The sequence below is a fragment of the Alternaria atra genome, assembly GCF_907166805.1.
Source record: "Alternaria atra isolate CS162 genome assembly, contig: 30, whole genome shotgun sequence".
Lineage (NCBI taxonomy): Eukaryota > Fungi > Ascomycota > Dothideomycetes > Pleosporales > Pleosporaceae > Alternaria > Alternaria atra.
In genome coordinates, this window is record NW_025091329.1 from 960970 (window position 1) to 982725 (window position 21756).

The 21756-nt window shown below is 50.1% G+C and overlaps 3 protein-coding genes across 3 annotated transcripts; 1 reads left to right on the plus strand and 2 right to left on the minus strand.

Annotated features, from left to right (window-relative positions):
• Nucleotides 1–6551: 6551 nt before the first annotated feature.
• ALTATR162_LOCUS9719 (uncharacterized protein) lies at nucleotides 6552–6962 on the minus strand (the record flags this gene model as incomplete). The annotated part of the gene is made up of 1 exon (XM_043317353.1): nucleotides 6552–6962. The coding sequence occupies one exon, from the start codon at nucleotides 6960–6962 to the stop codon at nucleotides 6552–6554; it is 411 nt and encodes a 136-aa protein (XP_043173288.1).
• Nucleotides 6963–9871: 2909 nt separating this feature from the next.
• On the plus strand, nucleotides 9872–12429 carry ALTATR162_LOCUS9720 (uncharacterized protein; the record flags this gene model as incomplete). The annotated part of the gene is made up of 6 exons (XM_043317354.1): nucleotides 9872–10007; nucleotides 10063–10073; nucleotides 10353–10423; nucleotides 10481–10850; nucleotides 11179–11422; nucleotides 12356–12429. The coding sequence occupies 6 exons, from the start codon at nucleotides 9872–9874 to the stop codon at nucleotides 12427–12429; spliced, it is 906 nt and encodes a 301-aa protein (XP_043173289.1).
• A 1567-nt stretch (nucleotides 12430–13996) lies between these two features.
• On the minus strand, nucleotides 13997–21649 carry ALTATR162_LOCUS9721 (uncharacterized protein; the record flags this gene model as incomplete). Its single annotated transcript, XM_043317355.1, has 3 exons — nucleotides 13997–20383; nucleotides 20431–21368; nucleotides 21583–21649. The coding sequence occupies 3 exons, from the start codon at nucleotides 21647–21649 to the stop codon at nucleotides 13997–13999; spliced, it is 7392 nt and encodes a 2463-aa protein (XP_043173290.1).
• Nucleotides 21650–21756: the final 107 nt, after the last annotated feature.

A 21756-nucleotide genomic window follows, 5' to 3' on the forward strand; every position in this document is an offset into this window, starting at 1 on the left:
GTGACGGCAGGAAGGTACTGTTTTTGTGGCTATGTGTGATAGGTTGCCAGCTAATATAAGATATACAAAATAAAATTAGAGGCGTGGATATCAACAAACTGCCATAGCTAGCCATACGCGTTATACGCCCGATCCGGCACCTGCACGCTATTCCTGTCGTCACTTCGCACTTCATGTACAATCGTTCTCGTAATTTCACCCTTGCCAGGTTGCACTTGCAAAATATGTCTCTCACTCTCTTCGTCGTCGTCGTAACGATCAATCCGTGATTTGTCGCCTCTAGGCCGGCTGCCGATCGTGAAGGGCTTATTGACATCGTACAGAGATATGCCATGGCCGCTAAGGCCCCGGGTTCTCGACCGACTATTAAGGAAGGTGGAAGGCATGACCTTTCGAAACAAAGATTCAAATGGTTTTCGCAACGGTGGGAGTGACGCGATCAATATGCCGACTGACAGCTCAAGCCTCGACCATATCGCGAGACGAACGCTGTCCCATGCAGGGTCCTTAGTCTTCGTTAGAACGGGAAGTTCGGCCGTCTTGAGGATGGAACAGATAGTTGCACTAACGATATTGTCAGCGTGTTGTGCCAGTCAAGCAGGGGTTCTACCAACCCCAAGCCTAGGCAAAAGACAACCCCTAGACCCCATTGAGTACGCCTCGGAAGCTAAATGGTAGAAAGGTAGATGAGTGGCGCTACGGTGGTAAATGGGTTGGGGTTAGGTCGGGGTTGGGTTAGGGTTGGGTTGACCTAAACAGGTAGTAACTAGGCTAAGTTGGAGCTAGTCATTACCTATTTAGGTCAACCCAACCCTAACCCAACCCCGACCTAACCCCAACCCATTTACCACCCTAAGTGGCGCGACAACGTATACGAGGTCTGTAAATATGTTGGTCCTACCCTGCCACTGTTTTAGTAGCTGTTCACTATCAACAAAGACCACTGCCAACAAACCTGTGTCCAAGATAGTCCAACGTTTCCCGTTAACATGAAGCTGTAAGCATAAGGTGGTAGTAGTGTATAGTCTCAAGTATGAGTGTATTATTGTGTGTGTATACAAGTGTGTGTCTAAGCTCTAAAATAGTCGGACGCATTAGTCATGACTGCAGAGCAGTCATGTGATGTAGTCCTAGGCTTACAGAAGCATTTACCTGGAACGCTCTTGTTCCAGTTGGTCTCGATAGGAGTGCGATAAAATACACTCATCATGGGAACCACCAAGCTGAACGTCGTAATCATAGCGATACTCACCCATACGCACAGTTGCCAACAAGCAAGTCAAGCAAGTCACTGCCTCAAACTTGACTTGCTTGGTTAGAGAGTAGGCGTAACTTGACTTGCTTGGGAGCAATTTGTTGCTTGCTTGACTTGCTTGGTTTGCTTCTAAGTACTTGATTTACTTGACTGCTAAGGGACTAAACACTACTACATTACTAAGCTAACTGTCCCACTTAAGTATATTGTAATTATCTAAAAGTTCCTTGTCTGAAAGCTTAGCCTCACTATAAATAGTTGGTTTATAGCCAGCTCGCACCCAGGATCTCACCAGTTGAAGAGCTGCGAGTAGCTCACTGCCTAGAGCTCGTCGCTTTGGCTCAAGTAGGTCGCCAAGCTCGCTGAAGAGGCGCTCGCAGTCGCTGCTCGATGCTGGGATAGTCATAATATCGATGGCAAACTGCGCTAAATGCGGGTATTTTGGCAGTAATTGAATCCAGTATTGGACTGGATTGCCATTCGCTGTATACTGCTCCTGCGTCCACTGCGGCTCCTGCATTTTCCAGCGCTCAAACTCGTCCAGCGGAGCTTCTTGGCCGACGTTTCTGCCGAGTATAGCGCTGATTGCCTCGTCTATATTGTTGCTACTCGTTACAGCCGTGTACGACTGGCGTGGGCGCTGAGGTTTGTACGCCGCCTAGAGCTGCTGAAACGCCACGTTGGCACTGCTAAGCCACCCAGCTTTGTCAGCCCAGGCTACATTGCAGTAAGTTTTATAGTACGGGTGGAGGCACACGGCGGCGTAGTAGGCGGGCGAGGCGTCGAGCTTGTTGTAGTAGTCGTTGGCCTTGGCCCATGCGGTGAGGAGGTTGACCTTGAGGTGATCCTCGGGGGCCTCTGGGTGAGCGTTGAAATCGACCTGCTCAAATGGGCGTGCCTGGTCCTCAAGCTGGCTGAGTACATACTCAAAAACTGGTATAACCTCATATATTGCCCCAAATTTGCCATCTTTGCTGCGGCCCTCGAGCCGTTTTGTGGCGTACTTGAGCGGCGTTAAGCAGTCCTGATACTCTGCAATTACTGCCCAATCAGCAGCTCGCAGGCCAGTTGATCTCATCCAGCTTGGAGCTTCGGGCCGCTTATTGTTCTGCTTGTTGGCGTGCGCGTCTTCGAGGATAATCCTATTAATGTGATGCTCAGCGTACAAGTTATAAGCAGCCGAAAGCTTAGTAGCTCGCTCAAAAGCGGCATAGTAGGAGTTCTAGCGAGTAACAACAGGCTTGACGGGCTTGAGTACTTTAAGACGCTCCTCGGTGGGCAGGTTGTCGTTGGCGCGGCGCTGGAAACTGCGAAAAAGCTCGTACTGCTGCGGCGTTTTGATATAGTTGATGACGTCAACTAGGACGCCTATAGGGCCATCTTTCCGCCACTCTCGCATGTACTGCTCCTCAGTACTGTACTGCTCTCGAGTGTTACCGTAGGCGTCCTTGTTGTTACTAAATATAATAGCCTGGCTAATCAGGTTGAGCGTGTGGCAACTGCAGCGGAGGCGCCGGTAAGCTGGGTCGAAGTTGTACTTGCGGGCGAGCGCGGCGATTGCAGTGTCGTTATTAGCGGCGTTATCTAGTACAAAGTAACCTAATCGGTTGCTAGTTACTCCGTAAGCTGAGAGGGTTATCGAGATAGCTTTAGCAATAGCCTCACCAGTGTGGGCGCCAGCGAGCTTAGGCAGGTTGATAGGCAGGTCTTGTATTATTCCAGCTGCGTTAGCAAAGTGAGCGACTACTCTAAAAAAGCCACGTTTACCACCTTTTGTTGTCTAGCCGTCAAAGCTTACATGTATCTTGCTTACTGCGCTTAATAAGGCGTTGACAACCTGCGGTTGTATAGACCTGAACAACCTTATTACAAATGTAGAAACACTTGTGTGACTTACCCACAATGCCGCCTCTGCCTCTGGGTTGGTAAACCTTATTATCTCTCTAAAATTAGGCGCTGTAAGCTCACTAAGAGGCTGGTTTTGGTTGACGAGCCACATAACAGTAGCTACTCGAAAGCCTTGTACGTCGAAGTTTCCGAGTGCGTTAGCGGTAGGCTGAGGCATCTCTAATCCAGCGTTAAAAGCTTGCCGCAATGATAGCTGCCCCTGTCCTCTTAGCGTCGACTTTGGGCCATCTTTTGTGAGGTTGTGCCCACGTTTTGGCTGGCTGAGATGGGTAGCTGCTGAGGTAGTGGCCTGAGTAATATTAAACAAACCACTACCGCCAGCGTCGATAGTTTTGTGGATGTGGCAGTACTTGCACACAAACCAGATCCGATTAGTAGCCTGGCGCTTAACAACGCGGTAGCCATACCGAAAAATCCAGCTTTTAGGACGCTTAGAGCCCGCTAGTGGCTTCATGTAGCCAGGTAAACGAGCCTAGTCAATGCCGTCAAAGCTATCAGCAGCGCTGTTTATCTCATCTTGGCCATTATCTTTGTCTCTAGCCTTAGTTGTAGCCACCGTAACAGCCCTGCTACCCTCGGTAGGCGCAACGATATTATCCTCCACATGCGATTCCAAAAACTGCGACTCGAATGTAGGGACTAGCGACGAGACAGTGGCCTGGCTTACGGCAGCGAGGGCTTTACGAGGCGATCGACGCTGAGATGCTGGCTGAGATGCTGGCTGAGATGAGGCCGCAGGAGTTGAGATGACGTCGTCGGTAGCAGCAGCTACTCTCAAACGTTTGCTACTCGAAGAGGTATGTAGTACACGGCGTTTGGCCATATTAGGGCAGTCAAAAACACCAGAAAGAAGCGTCGATACAGGAAAATGGAAATCGCGATAGGCTTTAAAACAAGGCTGAGGTTAGGATAGGAGTAGGGCGCTAAGCTGTTTTAGCAGCTGTGTAGCCTATTGTAGCCTGTTTAGGAAATAGCCGAGGTAGTTGCAGCACTAAAAAGAACTGCAAGGCTAAAAAAGCATCGCGAGATCTGCTATATAGTCGATTATAGTTAATTTAACTAAGTAAACTAAGCAAGTTAAGCAAGTAAGGCACGCTAACTTGACTTGCTTGGTTCGCTGTGCAGCTCTGACTTGACTTGCTTGCTTGGTATGAACCAAGCAAGTTTGAACAAGCAAGCAAGTCAACTTGCTTTTTGGCAACACTGCCCATACGATCCCCAAATACACTCTGGAGAACTTAAGAGCGAGGAGGTACGCACAGATAGAGTACTTTAGAAACGAGGTGGCAAGCATGCTGAGAATCTGACCAATCCATAGGTAGTAGCTATACTGCCTCATGTCGACGCTAGGATCTTTCATGTGACGACCCAGGCCATCATGGACTGTCTTGTAGCGCACTACTATGGAAGCTATGTTGAGTATCTCAAATCAACGAGGTTAGCATAAAGTTGGAGAATATCTTGGAATGCGATAACATACCACAGCAATGACGAGGAGGCTATCACAGATCAAGGTTTTATGTTTGGTCCTGATTCCCTGAGTTATATGCCAGGCGACGAAGGCAGTACTGATGACGCAGAGGGAGGTGGTTGAGGCCAAGATCTCTACTCGACGAACAGGCCACTCTTGTTGGGTATCTGTCATGTTGAAGGGAAGCCTCACAGGCAATGGAACAAAGGTAAGAACGAAATGAACGACAAGGACTGAGGTCACTTATAATGTTGTCAATGGCGCGTACGAACAGGAGTACTTGTAACAGTGCTTTCTCACTTCATATTGAATTCACATGTGACCCAACAGTTCGGTTTTGGTGAACTGCATGTTAGCCATGGCAATGTTTCCCAGCGAGCCATATTATGAAGCTCAGAAATCGCCCACGAATGGGGTGCTTTCCGTTAGCTTATATGGATTGTCAACATCAAGATCCTAGATCTTGGCATACGGAAGGTTCATCTCGAATCCTACCAGCAGTTCGGTTACCGGATGGCAGTGATAGACTCCGTTGTCACGCGCAGCGTCTTCGTGAGCGGTCAGTATAGATCTATCTGTGCTATGGTATCTCCTGCTATCTCTTTAAACTGTGCCGTCGTCATGTCTACAAGCGGAAAATGGGCTAATGTAAACATGAGAACACACGGAACTCCTGATCTTGATTACCACTGATCAGGATCTTCTAGTCGAGCCTTGGATCATCGTACTGATGGCACCAGCTCGGAGCCCACGGAACCATAGTGTCCTTATCTCTTCGAAACCAACCGCAGGTTTTGTATGTTCGCTCAGGTTCACTATCGCGGCTGATCTGGCGGCTATTCCGAGGAAGAAGGCTTGGCATATGTCTACAACCCACTGGAACTGCTTCAAGGATATGCAGTTTGTTCAAATGTGCCGTGTTGTGGGTCGTTTCAGTGGCGAAGTGCCTTTAGCGAAGAACAAGCAATTTGAGGCGGTTTGAACGAAGGGATTTATTCCTAATCAAATTACCAGGGGCAAACAGTGAGAGGACTGGATCTTGGCTGGAAACCGATAATAGCAGCATAACGCGCTCCAGGCGCCTATATATGAGCTCTTCCGAGTTGAAGACCGAGTGCCATAGGCCCTCCGACACCTATGCTTGCTGGTCAAAGGGGTCAGCTCTCAAGGCCTCACCAGATTACCAGCAAGGGGCTCCCTCACTTTCACGTCGAAAGGAACGCTTGAGGCTGGTCACAGGAAGGTCGAAGGATTGTGGCATGGTCGGCGTCGCTGCATGCGCTTAAATGAGGACCCAGAGTAGCGGGATACGGCAGCCAAAATTCGTGCCGTTCGAAGTCAGGGAACGGTCTGCTTTTCCGTCCCTTGCTGACATCGGGCGTAAACAGGTACCATAAGCTCAAAGTGCGGTGTAATATCACATATTCGATGTACCCAGGTGTGATATACCTTAAATGCCATACCGATGGCGATCAATGCTTGCGAGGATTCGAAATACCAGTGTCATTTGTAGGCAACGCACGTATCAATGTAACTATTTATTCGCGCGGAATACGGGCAGATAACAGATAATACGTCTACCTATAGTTGGCGTTTTGCGACCCTTGTGTCGCCCTTTTTCGAAATACGAGGATGCCGATGTTGACGTCCATGACGTCAGGAGGGTAGAGGTATCCTTGACCGCTTACTGCACTCAAGTGATGTCAAGACTTTCCGCAGCACATTGCACTACTCGCTCTTGTCTCCAAACGAAGTGTTTCTCTTCTTCAGGGATAGCGGAGTCATCTTCATACGACTAGGAAAATGTATACGCATTACCTAGGTAATGACGAGCTTCTGACTTTACGAATACGGGTCACTTTCGTAATACCAACGAGGCCCAAAGCGAAGGTTGTGGGAATTATTGAACCTCCATAGCTATCCACACATGTTGTTTGTTCGATCCGGCATTTGTACGCTGTTTCTGTCCTCACTGCGCACCTCATGCACGGCCGTTCTGGCGATCTCGCCCTTGCCAGGCTGCGCAGAGTCGTCCAAAATATGTTTCTCGCTATCTCCGTCATCATTATAGTCTCCCTTAAATCGCGAGCGACCACCCTTTGGCCCACTGCCGATGGTATATGGTTTGCTGACGTTGTATAGAGGTATGTTGTTGCCACTGGCTCGCGTCTTGGATTTGGTACCGGTCAACGAGAGGATACGTCGGAAGAATGTGTCGAACTGCTTTCGTAGTGGAGGTAAAGAAGCGATAAGTACGCCGATCGAGAGCTCAGTTGCGGACCAGATGGAGAGGTTGGTACCATCCCATGTAGGATCTCGCGTCTTCATCAAGGCGGAGAGTTCGACGGTCTTCGCGACCGAGCAGGCCGTTGCACCAAAGTTTAAGTTATATGATGTGAGGTGAGGTCTACGTTGGAGATGCTTACGCTAAGCCTAGACAGAAGACGATGCGAAGACCCCATTGCGTACGTCTTGGTAGTTGAATGGTTGATAGATATATGATGGGTGCGACGACGTATATCACATCGGTGATACAGTTTGATATTCCCTGTTCCGTTATCAGTGGGCCATAGGAGACGCAGCTACCCGAGAGGACGGACCTGGCTGTATGTGAGACCTGTTCCGCCCTTCATGAAGCACTCCCCCTTCACAGCCTTGTTCCAATTCGCTTCAAATGGTGTGCTGCAGAAGCATCCCATGATAGGCAATACCATATTGAATACAGTAACCATTAGAATCGAAGCCCACACCACCGTGAGGTACACGCGTGAGGACTTCAGTGCCAGGAGGTAGGCACAAATGGAATATTTCAGTATTCCCATAGCAATGATGTTCAGGATTTGCCCAATCCAGAGGTAGTACATATACTTCAAGATATCATAGGGTTTCCTAATGCTGGGATCTGCCATATGACGACCCTGACCATGATGACATGTTCGAAAGCGGAGGCCCGTGGTCACGATGTTCAACATCTAGGGTCAAACTCATTAGTATGCTCTTCTTTCCGTAAGGAAGCTGTTGCACGTGACGAACCGTGGCGGCGATGAGAAGATGGTCACACAACATAAGCCTCCGCTTAGCCTTGATTCCGTAGACAAGTCGTCATATGAGTATCGCGGTACTCAATACGCATAAAAGGGTGTTGAGAACAAGGATGTTCAGCGTTCGGTCTGGCCAGTCCTGTTGCTCAGCTATTGCCATTGCGAGTGTCGAGATATAGTAGATGCGGTGCGAACGCGAAGAAAGGGAAGTGATATCAGTCGTACAGCATACGTCGAGAGGCACGCCTTATACCAGCCTCTAGTTCACAATAAGTCATTGGATGTCCCGAAGTTTCGGAAGCGTCGCTAGAACGCCCCATACACCATGATCATCGACCAAGGATCTCTTGGCAAAAGCTCATGGAAGGAGCGCGTTTCATTCTCATCAGTGGAAGGACATCCCAGCGCTTGGCATACGGCGTACCCCAAGCGTCTTCGTGGTTTCCGGGTTTATACCGAGATTTTGCAAGGAATATACTGACCGTGTAATAGTGTGGTGTGACAGTTCCAATCCCTCAACTACGAGATAGAACCAGGCTTGAGCTTGTGACGATGGTGACAAGAGTTCTCCACAACGTTGACTGGGCGTCTTCGTTAACGGTCTTGAAGATGGAGTGATCAGCAACACCCTCGAAATCGCCTTTGTGGGACAAAATTCAAGTCATCTATAGTCAGTCTGACTGCGAGTTATGCTATTCAACAATACACGAACATGGTGGTGTAGTCTTAAATCGTGTTGATTGGCCAGGCCTTCTACAATCCTTCGGGAAGCGGGATGCAGAAACATGTGATGACCGTGTAGGCTAACACAGGCGAGACCATGCCGAGTCCTCTCTACTGAACCACGTTATCGTCTCTAGAAGCCTGTTGCATGCTTTATAGCGACCCCAAAATTAGGAAAACTATCCACTGGCTGAGACAGCTGCAAGATCCAAGAAAATAAGTGAGTGAAGATGTATTTTTAAAGTTTGAGTCGTAGAGATCCATCCTCAATCTTCCGGGTGGATTAGCACGTACCTCCTTCTTTCGTAGCTTAATCCTAAAGTGCGTGGTAGTACGTAGGAGCGTGCTTTCGTGCCACCTTGACCTGCTTCGGCCGTTTTCCCGAACCATTGCTTGCCATTTGCTTGCTGCAACATTAAGACCCACTGTAAGTTGCTGTAAACCCTGCAGTAGATTCCGCAAGCGAGACTCGGAGCATCGACTGATAAGCCAATTAAGGTCCCGCCCTCCCGTCCCATCCCGCACCGATGCTGACGCGAAAATGGCATTAAGATCTGCAGTAAGCAACCGGTTAAACAAATGTGCTGACATCTGTTGGTAGTTATTAAAAAGACATATCAGTGGTCTTTCGATATGAGAACTACCACGGGGTAAGTGGCGAAGGACACAGTCGTAGATCCTTTGGTCCACTACAGTAGACTCTCGGACTTGGCGATAGCGACGCCGCAATATAATTCCATAAACCGCGCCGCAGTACTACAATCCTTCGTACTTCGCCGCATCAACAGGCCTGTCGAGGACGCCGCAATACGCGACCAGTTATAACCGGTCGCACTACTGAGGCGAGTGTTGCGGGAACTGCCCCATGCCTTTCCCAATTCAAAGAGTGGGAATGTCGCTCGAGAGCTCCCTTGGAGGTGTGGGGAAGTTGCTAGAGGATAAGATATGCTTCCGAACAGCTAGGAATGCCAAGAGAACCTGTAACTGTCTGCAACAGGCTCTCACATCATTTGCACTTAATGCACATTCTCCAATTTCGAGAGATTGTTGATCATGCAGGGGAGTGGTGTGGCTAGAGAGGGCTTTCTAGATTTGGCAGAGTGCCGAGCCGTCAAGCCAAGATCGCCTAATCTCGGAGCCATGCTGTTTCTAACAATGCCCTGTCCCGAGCCACGCACTTGCCAGGACTTAATGTGCCGCTGGGCTTTAGAACCTGTGGGCCAGATTCTCAGCTTACCTGCCAAACGTGCCGGACCTTTGCTACCGACGTTTGCCATAACGGTCCACCGACTCATGTATCCATACAACGCATGCACGTTCAGGCACCGAAGGAAAGCTAAGAGATAATACAGGTCTTTGTGAAGGTGTTTAAGAGCCCACAAGATCCCTTCTTTCTCTACAGGCACATCCCATCTTCGTCCAAATCAATCGTTCGTCTCTTGTTGTGGCTTCGCTCCGAAGCAGTTCGCCAAGATGCTTTCTCCTAGGAATTTAGCCGTCGCTGCTTTGCTAGGACTGTCATCCGCCCAAGACACTTATGACTATGTTATTATTGGAGGTGGTGTCTCCGGCCTTGTTGTAGCCAATCGCCTGACCGAAGACAAGAAAAGTAAGACAATGCAACCAAGTCAGATGTATGCGAAGCTGACATGATGGTCTTACAGAATCCGTACTTGTCATCGAAGCCGGAAGAGCAGACGATAACCCAAACATCCGCATGCCTTATGGCGCCACATATGCCCTTAACACCTCTCTTCTGTGGTCAGACTATGTATGCCAACCAGAACCACACCTCGGCAACAAGACATGGAACGCTCGTGTCGCGCAGATCCTTGGTGGCGGTTCCTGTGTGAATGGGATGATGTATGATCGCGGATCAGCGGCGGACTACGATGCCTGGGAGGCATTGGGCAACAAAGGCTGGGGATGGGAAGGGATGTATCCATACTTCAAGAAAGGGACGGAATTCGTCCCACCTCCAGCGGAAACGGTCGAACAGGTTGGAATTACTTGGGATCCTGAGGGGTAAGTCAGCGAAACGTTGAATGAGCTTGAGCTGCTTCTAACTTTGGCAATATGTAGCTACGGAAAGGGTCCATTGAAGCTTGGCATCTCCGACACGCAATACTCCGATATTGTTGATTACTTCAAAGCCTTCCAAGGCACTGGCGGCGCGTATCCGGCTCGCGATGGTAACAATGGCGAGGCATATGGCACCTCATGGTACCCCAACACGATGAATCCCAGAACCGGTGAAAGGTCGCACGCCCGTAACTCGTACTACGACCCTGTGATGAGCCGGACGAACCTGAAGGTCGTACTGCAGACTGTGGCGACCGAGCTCGTGTTCGATGGTGAAAAAAAGCTCACTACAAAGGGGGTAAAGGTCACCGATAAGGCCACCGGCTCGTCGACAACATACTATGCAAAGAAAGAGGTTATTTTGGCTGCGGTACGTTCAATACTATGTTCCTAATTTTCCCTTTTCCAAAGTGAGCTTACGCTGACTTTGTATTCACTTTTAGGGCGCGATAAACACGCCGAAGCTTCTCCAGAACAGCGGGATTGGACCAAGAGCCGTGCTTGAGGCAGCTGGCATCTCCGTGAAGCTTGAGCACGATGGCGTGGGTGCGAACTTCCAGGACCATCCGTACACCGGTGTTGGATTCAATGTCTCCAACACCAGCAGCCCGAACTCGATGTCTTTGACTACAAACCCGGCATACAACGCTTCTGCATGGGAGGAGTACCGTGTCAACAAGACAGGACCGCTGACTCAGGCCCGTGGCAACAGTCTAGCCATGATCCCACTTCCTGTAGTGGATCCTGAAAACTACCGCAGTCTCGCAAACCGAATCCGTGGCCTCAAGAACGACGAGTACTTGCCACCGATCTACAAGAACAACAAGAAGCTGCTCAAGGGTGTCAAGGCACAGCGCAAAGTACTCACTGATATTTTTGAGAACGAAAAGGCAGCTGTTGTAGAATACGGTATTCCGTCATCAGGCGGCTACATTCTTGTTGGTCTGGAGAAGCCAGTTTCTCGTGGAACCATCACAATCAATCCAACCAACCCTCAAGGACCGCCAAGAATCTTCTACAATGCGCTCAGTAACCCAGTTGACAAGTCTGTACTTGCTGCATGCATTCGTTATATCCGTAAGGTCTGGGCTGGCCCTGAGCTGGCGAAGTACACCCCAATCGAGACCACGCCGGGAGCCCAGTACAAGACTGATGATGAGATTATCAACAAGTCCATTGAGTTGGGAAGCGTCTGGCCAACTCTTTCGCACCCCTCCTGCAGCTGCGCTATGTTGCCTGAAGACATGGGTGGTTGCGTCTCGGAAAAGCTTCTCTTCTATGGCATCAAAAAACTGTCCATCGTCGATGCTTCGATCATCCCTCTCATCCCGTCTCAGCATATACAGGCAACTATATATGCTATTGGCGAGAAAGCCGCGGATATCATCAAGAAGAGAGATTGATGCGAGTGCTGAACTGTTCATGTGAATAGATTGCAGGTCAATTGACATGTATGATTCTTGATTGACTTGCCCCATATGTGACTCGGTTACCATTATGTTTGCCACTGTCGGTTCTGGACAATGAGTGGTCTTGTTACCTACTTAAACACATGGAAGGAAACCAGGGCCACCGTGAGTCGCAGTTACGCGCGCTCTGTTATGATGTAGATGATGTAGATGATCATGATTCGAGTTGGGACGCTGGGGTCAGATACAGAGAAAACGCGTCACGTAAGAGACGTTAACCTAGCGTGAGCCATATCAAACACTCGTGTCGCCCGGAACAATACTCAGCATTGGTACGTATTGATAGTTGTTATGTCTTTAAGTAATGAATCTTCATATGTGACAGCTTGTTACCCAACCGAAGGCTATCATAATGCGGAAAGAGCCTATTCACACGAAAGCGTGATCTTTAGCTCACAATCTTTAGTGTTTTCGTCTCCACAATATCTTTGCTTTTACCAGATCATCTGGTATTTCTTCTTCTCTTCCCTTCCCTCTTAGTACATTGTGGTGAAGGAGTTGCCTTGCGCTGTTCTTCTGCAATTGGTTCCGAGACCGCGGCACCAGGTATGAATGATTCGTCTCAAATGCTCTTGTGGTCCCGATGCAGCGCGTTGTCACTAGTTCGTCGATGGCAGCGTTCAATCCCCCAGCGATGCGCACCCACTCAGGTCCGGTTCCTGTATCTTGAACCCCTCTCGGTCCTCATTCTTGACACAGACCAGGCGAGCTATTCACAACTTTCGAAATCCTGCCGATACCCATGAAACCGATACCTAAGTATAAGAGGTACTGCAAAGATAATAAAGTCGGTCCTCATTGTATACTGTGACGGTGTCAAGATAGAGGGGAGGACTGCGCTGCATTGACTATCTGAGGTGGGGTGAGCTTCTTATATAGATGACCGTACACGAGCTATCCCAACTCGTACTAGAGTGGATTTGGGCAAGGCCTAGACCGTTACATATACTCGTCTATGGCTTCTTGGACAGTCGTTGCCTTCTGTTGTCGAACGACCAATAGCGCTTTATGCTAAATGTTTGCTAGAAAAGGCGTTTCTTAGTGTTTGTACACTGCTTCCTATGTCAAAAAAAAATGGGAGCAGCGAGAACCACATATATAGCGCTGTAGTCTCTGCATATATCTACTGGCAGTCAGCAACACGAAACGCCCGCAACTCAACGCAACACAACAGGCTACTCTAGACCTGAGTGCGGAGCACATAATGCGCTCGTAGATCTCTTTGTATACTGAGGCATGTCCTGTATGTCTCCAGCAAACTTGAAGGGAAGAGGAGACCAACGATACGCGTACACAAAAAGAAATTCTATGGTACAAGACGCGAATACACGATCCAGAGGGTGCGCTTTCCCTCAATGATGATCGTATACATAGGTTGGTATCAAAGAGGACCCCAGTTTGGTGTTAGGGTGTTGCAATACCTCACATAAGGTAGGAGAAAGGTAGATAGAAGAATTGGTAATGAATATAGATATATAACAGAAAGAATTTATATACATGCGAAGAAGCTCGTTTCTATTGAATTATTGGGTTGTATCTTAACAGAGACGAGCATCTTCGTGAGATGTTGTCGTGGGAAAGAAGAAAGCGAAAGAGAGTAGTACAGCTCTATATAGCCTCAGATTGGCTACTGTTCAGAGTTCTCCGGGGCCATGATGGCTTTTAGCTCTTCGATCACGGGTGTGGTCTGCACGCAGATTGGTGTGTATGCGGCTGCACGCCATATGAGCAATCTAGACAAAGCAAGGCTGACCGAAAACGCCGCATACTCATCAATCACGTCGCGCTGCGGGTTATCCTCTCAAAAATGTCGATTACGACCTAGGGAAAACCCCTTGATATTACCACTTTGCGCATTACTCATACGTATTTGACTATTGTACAGGATCTTCGGCATAGGCGCCTTTTCTCAGATCGTGATATCACTCCGCAGTACGCGCCTCGCTATGCATGTAAAACGACAAACTTTGGGGAAACAACAACCTCTCCATCCACCGCCCGCATCGCCTCGCACGCATCAACCACCGGACGTACAGTAAGTACATGCTCAATATATGCCATCATCGATCTCTCCTTCAGCGTCAATCTCTCCTTCAGCATCAGTATCCACCTCGCCTTCAGCATCCACATCCGAGTCCGCGTCAGCCATCTCCACGTCCTCACTTGACGTGCCCGTGACCTCAGCAGTATGAGAATTGCTTGCCGTCGGGTCTGGAACGGGACCTTGTTCGGTTTGTGGGGCCGCAGAGCCGGAAGCGGGTCTAGTATCTGACCGCTTATCTTCCGTATGAGATTGCTCAGAGTTGAGGGCTTGGTTCATGATCCTGTATTGTTGTTTTGGGTTCTTGAGAATTTCGCGACTCGTGCTCGTCTCCACGGCGCCAACTTCCTGAATATTTGCATCGCCTTCTTCCTCAGCGAGAGTAGTGCCAGCGCCAGTCGCTTTGCGCGCTTGTAGTGTTGAGTGTCTCAAGTTGTAATCGACACGCCAACGCTGTTTTTCGTGGTTCTTCGCTTTACGCTTGACATGCTCGCCAAACCAGTCATCTTCTGTATCGTGCAATTGGTCGCCAAATGCAGCCCAAAAGCCGGGAAGGGTAATGTAGCCGCCGCCAACCGTCTTAGTGACTGCGTTGATGGACTCAAGCCAGTCTAGGACAAGCTCGATCTCGAAGAGCTCGGTGGTGTGCTCAGGGCAGTGGGAGTGAATATCAGCAGCAGTTGCGCCAGCTAAGAATATCAAAGGCTGTAGCACCAAGTTCAATACCCTATACCACCACGGCCATGTAACTGATTGGCCGTCGATACTGCTCCAGATAGGTAGTAGCGCGCCAGCATCGAGTTTACCGGGAAGCGGCGGCTCAGGCAGGGCCGGCCAAACTGCAGGCTCATCGTCATCCATAGTCGAGGGCGGAATTGACAGCGGTTGCAGTGGGTTGCCAAACTTGTAGTTTGCTGTTGGTACGACGTGAATGTCCCAGAATAACCGGCCTCGATCTATGGCTCGGTGATTGTAACCACCCTCGCAAAAGCCCCAGACGGACAGCTTTGGGAGCGAGGCGTCGAAGTCGTTGTTGACAGGCGGTAGCTGAGGAGATAGCTTGACCATTCCCTCGTTTACCATGGTCATGATTGCCGCAAAAGCACCATCTTCTTCGCAGCGCGACATATTGTAAAGCCTCTGCCCTGGATCCTGGTCTGCAAACGCAGCATCCATCTTTTTCTTGACTTCGACAGCGTTCATAAAGTCGTCAAGCTGCAACAAGCGCACGTATTTCTTCGCTAAGGCTTGCGTGAAATTGTAATTACGGCCGGGCAGAAGGCGCTTGAGCTTGCGCATCCTGAGATGCTGCTTGTCTACAAGATCACCCACAACGTTGACAAGTACAGTTTCGCCAATGTCTTTGAACTTCTCGTGCGCCAGGTTCGCGTCATACAGTGCCTGTGGTGTAGCTGTGTTCGCACGAACCCAGGATCGTGCCTTGAGAAGCTTGTCGTCAGGCGACCAGATTGCCTTGCGCGATCGATGGAGAGGAGCAGTGAAGGACTGTTGTAGCTGAAGCATTGTCCTCGTCCGGTCTGCCGTTGCAGCTTTGTACCATAGTACCCTATCCATAATCTCGTAGTTTGACTCATCAACAGTGAACTGTTGCAGGGCTTGCCTCAAGACTGGGAGAGGAAGGTCGGGATAGGCACACTTGCGCATAGCCCATCGTACGAGGCCCGCCCAGTCGTGCGTCTCAGGAGTCTCAATAGCTGCAACTTTGCCCGTTTCGTACGCTTCAAGATAAAGTGACTGGAACGTCGTGGTAAGCTCACAAACTTGCTCAGACATGTGCGTCTGCATCCAGCCCCAAAGCTTCCGGGCCTTTGCCACATCGAAGAACCTGTCGCTGTCGTATATCCTCTTGAAAAGGCTCCAATCGATCTGCCCTTCTCCTCCAGATAGAGAAGAGACAACTGTGAAGGTGTAGAAAAGCTTCTTGAAATCATCCAGCGAGTCCGCAGCCTGAGCATACTGTCGTTCCTTCTTGAACCTGTTGATGCGTTTCCTCTTCCGCTCGTTCCGTGACCGGGGTGATCTCCCAGGCCTAGGTGCACGCTGCGGGGGCTGGTATATCGGATCGTTCTGATCACCAGTCAAGCCAGTAAGGCGTTCAAGTAGAGTTGGAGGAGGGCCTGGCTTGCCTCTCTGCCGTCCATTGAAGTTTCTTATCCTTCCCTTTTTCGTGTTGGAATGTACAACATTATCACTACCCTCAGACTCGTCTTCCAACTCTGAAGCAGATCGTGTATCATCATCCGTGCTAGATTGGTAGGTAGATCCCGCCCCTTGTGTTTCCATAGATGTTGCTGTGGTAACACGAGTCCTCTTCCTGGATGACTGATCGCGTGGAGCTAGGATTCGTACGCGCTTCTTGCCCTTGTTCACAGCAGCAGGTCCATCCACAGACTTCTTACTAGAAGCCAGAGGAACACCATTGTTAGCCCCGGTAGAGTCAGACTCCACGGCTGTCACATTGCTGGAGGACTCCTCGGTCATGGGCTGGCCTGTAGACAACGAAGTCGGTTCATCGACAGCGCTGCTTTGGACCTGTTGCGCGACCCAGTCAGTTGCTTCGTCGTCGCTCTCGTCATCTTCAGGCGGCTCCTCATCGGAAAGTTGTTCGCGTTCTGGAACGGGTGCGACGATGGGTCGTGTCCAGATGAGCGAGAGCTGTCCAGATTTCGCGGCCGTGGCAGCGGCAGGTTCATCATCTGCCATATCGTCGGAATCTTCATCGAGAGCTCCCATGTTGGCAGTATATAGAGGAGCCCGACGTAGCTTCTTGCTCTTGTCGTTTAAGCTAGCAAGTCGCGCCCGCTTTGTACGTGGTGCACCGCTGCTATCTCCAACCTGTTTAAAAGACGCTTGTTCTACCTGAGCGTTCTGCGCCTTGCGAGCTTTAGCTTCCAGCCTCTTCTGTTTCTGCCATACGCTGCGCTTTCGAAGCTTGGCTTCAGTGATCTGCTTTTCGAGCTCGGGATTTAGTTGGTTCAGAATGATGCTTTCGTCCTTGGGAGCAGCCTGAATCGGTTGGTATGACACGACCTCGCCGATCAGATCACGGATCTCCTCTGGGTAGTACAGCAGCGACTTCTCCGACACACGGTGAACGTAGGCCTTTTGTTGAGAGTATTGCGCCATGTTGTGCGCCAGCTTGAGGACTTCAGGGCTTCTCTCGTTCAGCCATGCCCATGTATACATTCTTCTCGTTGCAGTACCTGGCATGTTCTTGTGCTGTGAGGCGAAATTCCAATGCTTTAGCTTGAACTTCGGGTCTGCAGACATATTTCTGAGCGTTTCGGTAATGGTGCTAGGAGAAGGCTCCGGGAGATTTGGATACTTCTTTTTCCAAAGCGTAAGGAACGGTCTGGGCATCTCACCACCGCCTGGGAAAACACCATGGCATTTCTTGATGATCTCGAGAATGAGCTTCTGCCTCAATGTACGTTGAGTTCCTGCAATACCACCAGCCTGTGCTCTCCTAGGTTTGGTGCCCGGTATACTAGGTGCTGGAGTCTCTACGATGGCACTGTGAATAGTTTTGGGAAGAGAGACACCATTATTGGTCTCAGAGGTGGGAAGCGGCGGCTCGGTGGTGCTGACAACTGTTTCTTCAACGGTTCGAGTAGTGGTCAGAGTATTTGATGATGAATGAACTTCCACGCCTACACTGGCAGCATAAGGGCTCTGATACGGTGCCATGTGGGGGCGCTCAGTCGCATTGATGGGAGCCCAGCCGCCCACCATCCGTGGTGTTAATGCAACTGATTGTGGTGACTGCCTTTGTGCAAATCCGGGGAGATCGTTGCCCTGCTGTTCAACAGTCGTAGAACTTGTAGCCGTAGCCGGTTTGGCAGCAGTGTCTTCAGCAACCGTTGATTCTGGTACGGACGAGACCACCTCTTTTCTGTTAACCTCGTTGCCGGCTTGCAATACTTCGCTCTCTGTTGAGGTTGAGTTCTTGGTGGTGAGAGATGACACTTCGTGATTCGAGACACCCTCCTGTCGCTCCATCACATTCGAGGAGTGAGGTTGCGCCAATGATGGTAAACGTGTTTCAGCTAGAGACATTTGTTGCGATTGAGAAGTTTCGGAGTTGATCGGTGACTGCGCTTGCCCATGTGATTCCAGTGGTGTTTCGGCTGAAGAACCTTGATGTGGTACAACCACCTTCTCATCCTGCTGAGCAACGACGGTTCGTCCAGCTTCAGGAGTTCCAGTAGCATCAGATTCATGTGCGGCGTGATTCTGAACTAGTTCAGACGTAAACCATTCAAGGTCCGCTAGATGAGGTAGCTTGAAGGTGGCTATCAGAGCCTTGCGTGGTCGACCCCGAGCAACCTTCTGCTTCATATAGGGGTTGAGAAAGAGACCCGGAGAGCATCGTTTCTCGTACTGATCGAAGACTGTTCGAGCATGAGCGTCCAGTTTTGAGGTATCGAGCTGAACATATATCTTCGTCAAAGGTCGTGAAGACTGCCTGACTTCTACGCTTGGGATGATAGAATCCTCGACTGGCAGAGGCGTTGCCTGGATAGACTGGGTAACTTCTGCCGAAGTTGATTGGCTGGTAACATCGGTACTGTTTTCATTAGGACAGACCATTGAAATATCGTTCCCAGGCGGACTTGTGACATCAGTGGGCGAGGGAGACATTGATGCCACGGACCTTGAGCTTGACCTGTGTGTCACAGTCTCTTTGGTACGTCGCCTCTTTGATGTCCTTGGAGTGACGGTGGAATCTTTCGCGCTCCGCTTTCCTGCGACGATGTTGGAAGACAGCGTCTCAGCCTCGGGTTCCGCAATGGCAACATCAGGCACATATTCAGCCTCAGGATTATCCATGGATACGTCGTGATCTTCTGTTGGGGTCGCTTGCTTCGGGGTAGATTTGGTACCCTTTTTCCTGTCCTTCTCGATCTTCCGGGCCTTCATTTCCGCGTCCCAGCTCGCAATGACTTTGGAATCTTTCAAAGAGATGCCATCTTCGCGCTCTTTTCGTAGGCCATCTATGATCGCGTCTGGCAACCGACCATGGTCTGTCCAACCCAAAGCTATCCTCTGGGACTTGCTCAGAACAGTAGGCTCGTTTGTCGCCTTCGTTACTCGCTTCTTCTCTTTCTTCACGAGCTGAGGTAATCCGCGCTCTGCTCGAATCTCGTTCTCCGCCACAATACCCAAGCGTCCTTTTGGTGCCAAACCTCTGGCCAACCGCTCTTCTAGTGTCAGCAGCGGCTGAGCTAATTGGCGCTTCGCTCGATCATCCAAAATCGCTTCGGGTAAAGAGGACGGATCACCCGTTTTCTGGCGATGAGCAAGGATTTGAGCCTGGACGCTTTTGCTCAATCGAGCATCGCCATCGAGCCCTAGCGACATCTTTTCCTGGGGTGTTAGCAAGATAGTGGGACGCTTCCTAGACTCTTTGGGGGCCTTAGGTATCCGGACATGCTTCTCCTTGACAACTTTCTGCTTCTTAGTTCGGCCTACTGCACCCGGTGTTTTGGCTTTCAGAATGGACGTTGCGAGTTTCTTGTAGCCGGCCTCCTCTGCGAGTGCATTATCCCATCGCGGACCATTTTTGCGCGGTTTCACAATGGCCGAACCAGCTTCAGATAGTGTTGCCGAACCGGTCTCCCGGACCAGCTCTCCTGTACTGACAGTTGGAAAACCCCACGCATCTAGGACAAGTTCGTTATCTGAACTCTTCGTTGGTTCCTGAGGCACTGCAACACCGTCCCAAACAGCCATGTCAGTATCAACGGCCTTCTGGAAATTCTCATATGTACGATAGACGTAGTGAATGAACTTTTTTGGCTTGGTAGTACCCGCGTCTCGGATGACTGCAAGATGTCGTAGATGAAAAGGCTGTGTCTTCTCCCAGTCATTCGTCACACGAGTGAAATATGACTCGATTGGGCGCCTCCAGAAAGGCCCGACGATCCGATTGCGCAGAGCCTCAGCGTCCCAGCCTTGAACACCGCCCAGCGCTGCGGCATTGAAGATGGTGTTGGGGAGGAAGCGGTCAGGTATCCACTGAGGGGGAATGTTGTCGGTTTGATCAACAGCGGACTTAGCATTGACCTGATTGTCCACGTTGGCGTTTGCATCATCTGGCATGTCTGCATCGAGATCCTTCAACAACGATTCGCCAGTGATATCCTCATCTGGAAGCTCGTCCACTGAACCATTGGGAAGCTCAGCTACGCGTCGAAAGCCAAGGTTCTTGAGATCCTCCTCCTGGGGTTCGCGCAGCACCTGAATGCAAGTAATCCACTTGTCGGAAGAAGCCTTCTTAAGAACTCTACGTCGCTTGATCATTCCGCTTTGATCGAGTCGGATGAGTGCGCCCTGAGTAGCACGCTTGTTCCATCTAGTCATGGGTACCTCCTACTCGTTGTTAGAAGCTACAAGATTATATTGAGGTAAGAACTCACTAGCCTCTCCCTGATTGATCGCGTAGGGACGATACCACCTTCGCCAACAACGTTGTACAGTAGTTGAGCGAAGTTCCTAACCACGAATGTGCCGTCCTCTTGATACACGTCTTCCATGGCACTAGACTTGATGAAGGTGTTCTGGGAAACAAACTTCGCGTGAATGCAAAGACTGGTGCGCATCTTGTTTGCTTGAACAGATATCTTGGCAATGTAGTTCTTGCGAGCCAACTCATCCGTCCTTTTTGGGACAGATCTCTTATCTTGGCCGCTGATGTTGATCAGTTCAGGTTGTGTGATGCCAGCCGCTCCGCGAGCAGCAATGAGAGAAAGCAACACGAATTCCATGCTAGGAACCTTCTTCAGATCGATACCGTGGCCTGTCAACGCCTGCCATACTCTGCTTTGGCTGGCATACAAGCGAGGAGCAGTGATACTGGAGTCGGGTTCATCGAAGACTGCCGTGATGTGAGACAGACCGCTTGGTAGGTTGCGAATTGGCCTTGATAAAGTTGTAAGAGCTAGAGTCTCGGACGACCGAGCCACGAGTTCTTTCGAATTGTGTCCATTTTCGAGGATGCGTTGGCGCAGAGAGTCTCTCAACCCGCAAAGACCTTTGGAAGGCTGCACTATGCCTTTGACGTTATTGGTGGATGGCTGGCCTAGGTCTGTTGAATGCGTCTCTCCGATCGTACCGGTCTCGTGTAGCTCAGCCGCTTCAAATTCGGAAAGCGTGAAATGACGAACCTCCTGCTGGTAGACTATGCGAATGTCGGGATGATCAGTGAGCCACTGCCATAGACGCTCATAGAACGCGCGGCCAAGCCCAGTTGATGGGACATCCTTGTTGCCATTACCGCCGGTTTTAGGCTCGCCATTGTCGACGACTTGTTTGTAGAAGACTTCAATAAAGTGACGAAAGTCTGCACTGCTAGCACCTTTAGAGACGTTAGCAAGTGGGAAGTGATATAGTGATACGACAGAAGAACAACACGACAAGCAATGCAACAACCAAGGTGACGCGACTGCAGCACTCTCACTTCCAAGCCAAATCGTGTTGTGGCTCGTGAGAATTGACGATGTCGAGTTGCTCAGATAGAGGCCAGTGCGCGAATGGAAGCAACAACTACACGCGCAACGAGTCATGCATACCTTGTACGCCGCGGAGTGCAATTTCTGAGAGCAGAAATTCCAACAGCTTGTCGTAACCCGTCGCCATTACGCTCCCACCCGTCCCCTTTCAACTCCGGTAGCGTGATGCGAATACAGTGAAACGCGCTTAAGGCATGTCAAAAAAGGGCGAGGCAGCGATTCGAACGCGCACTT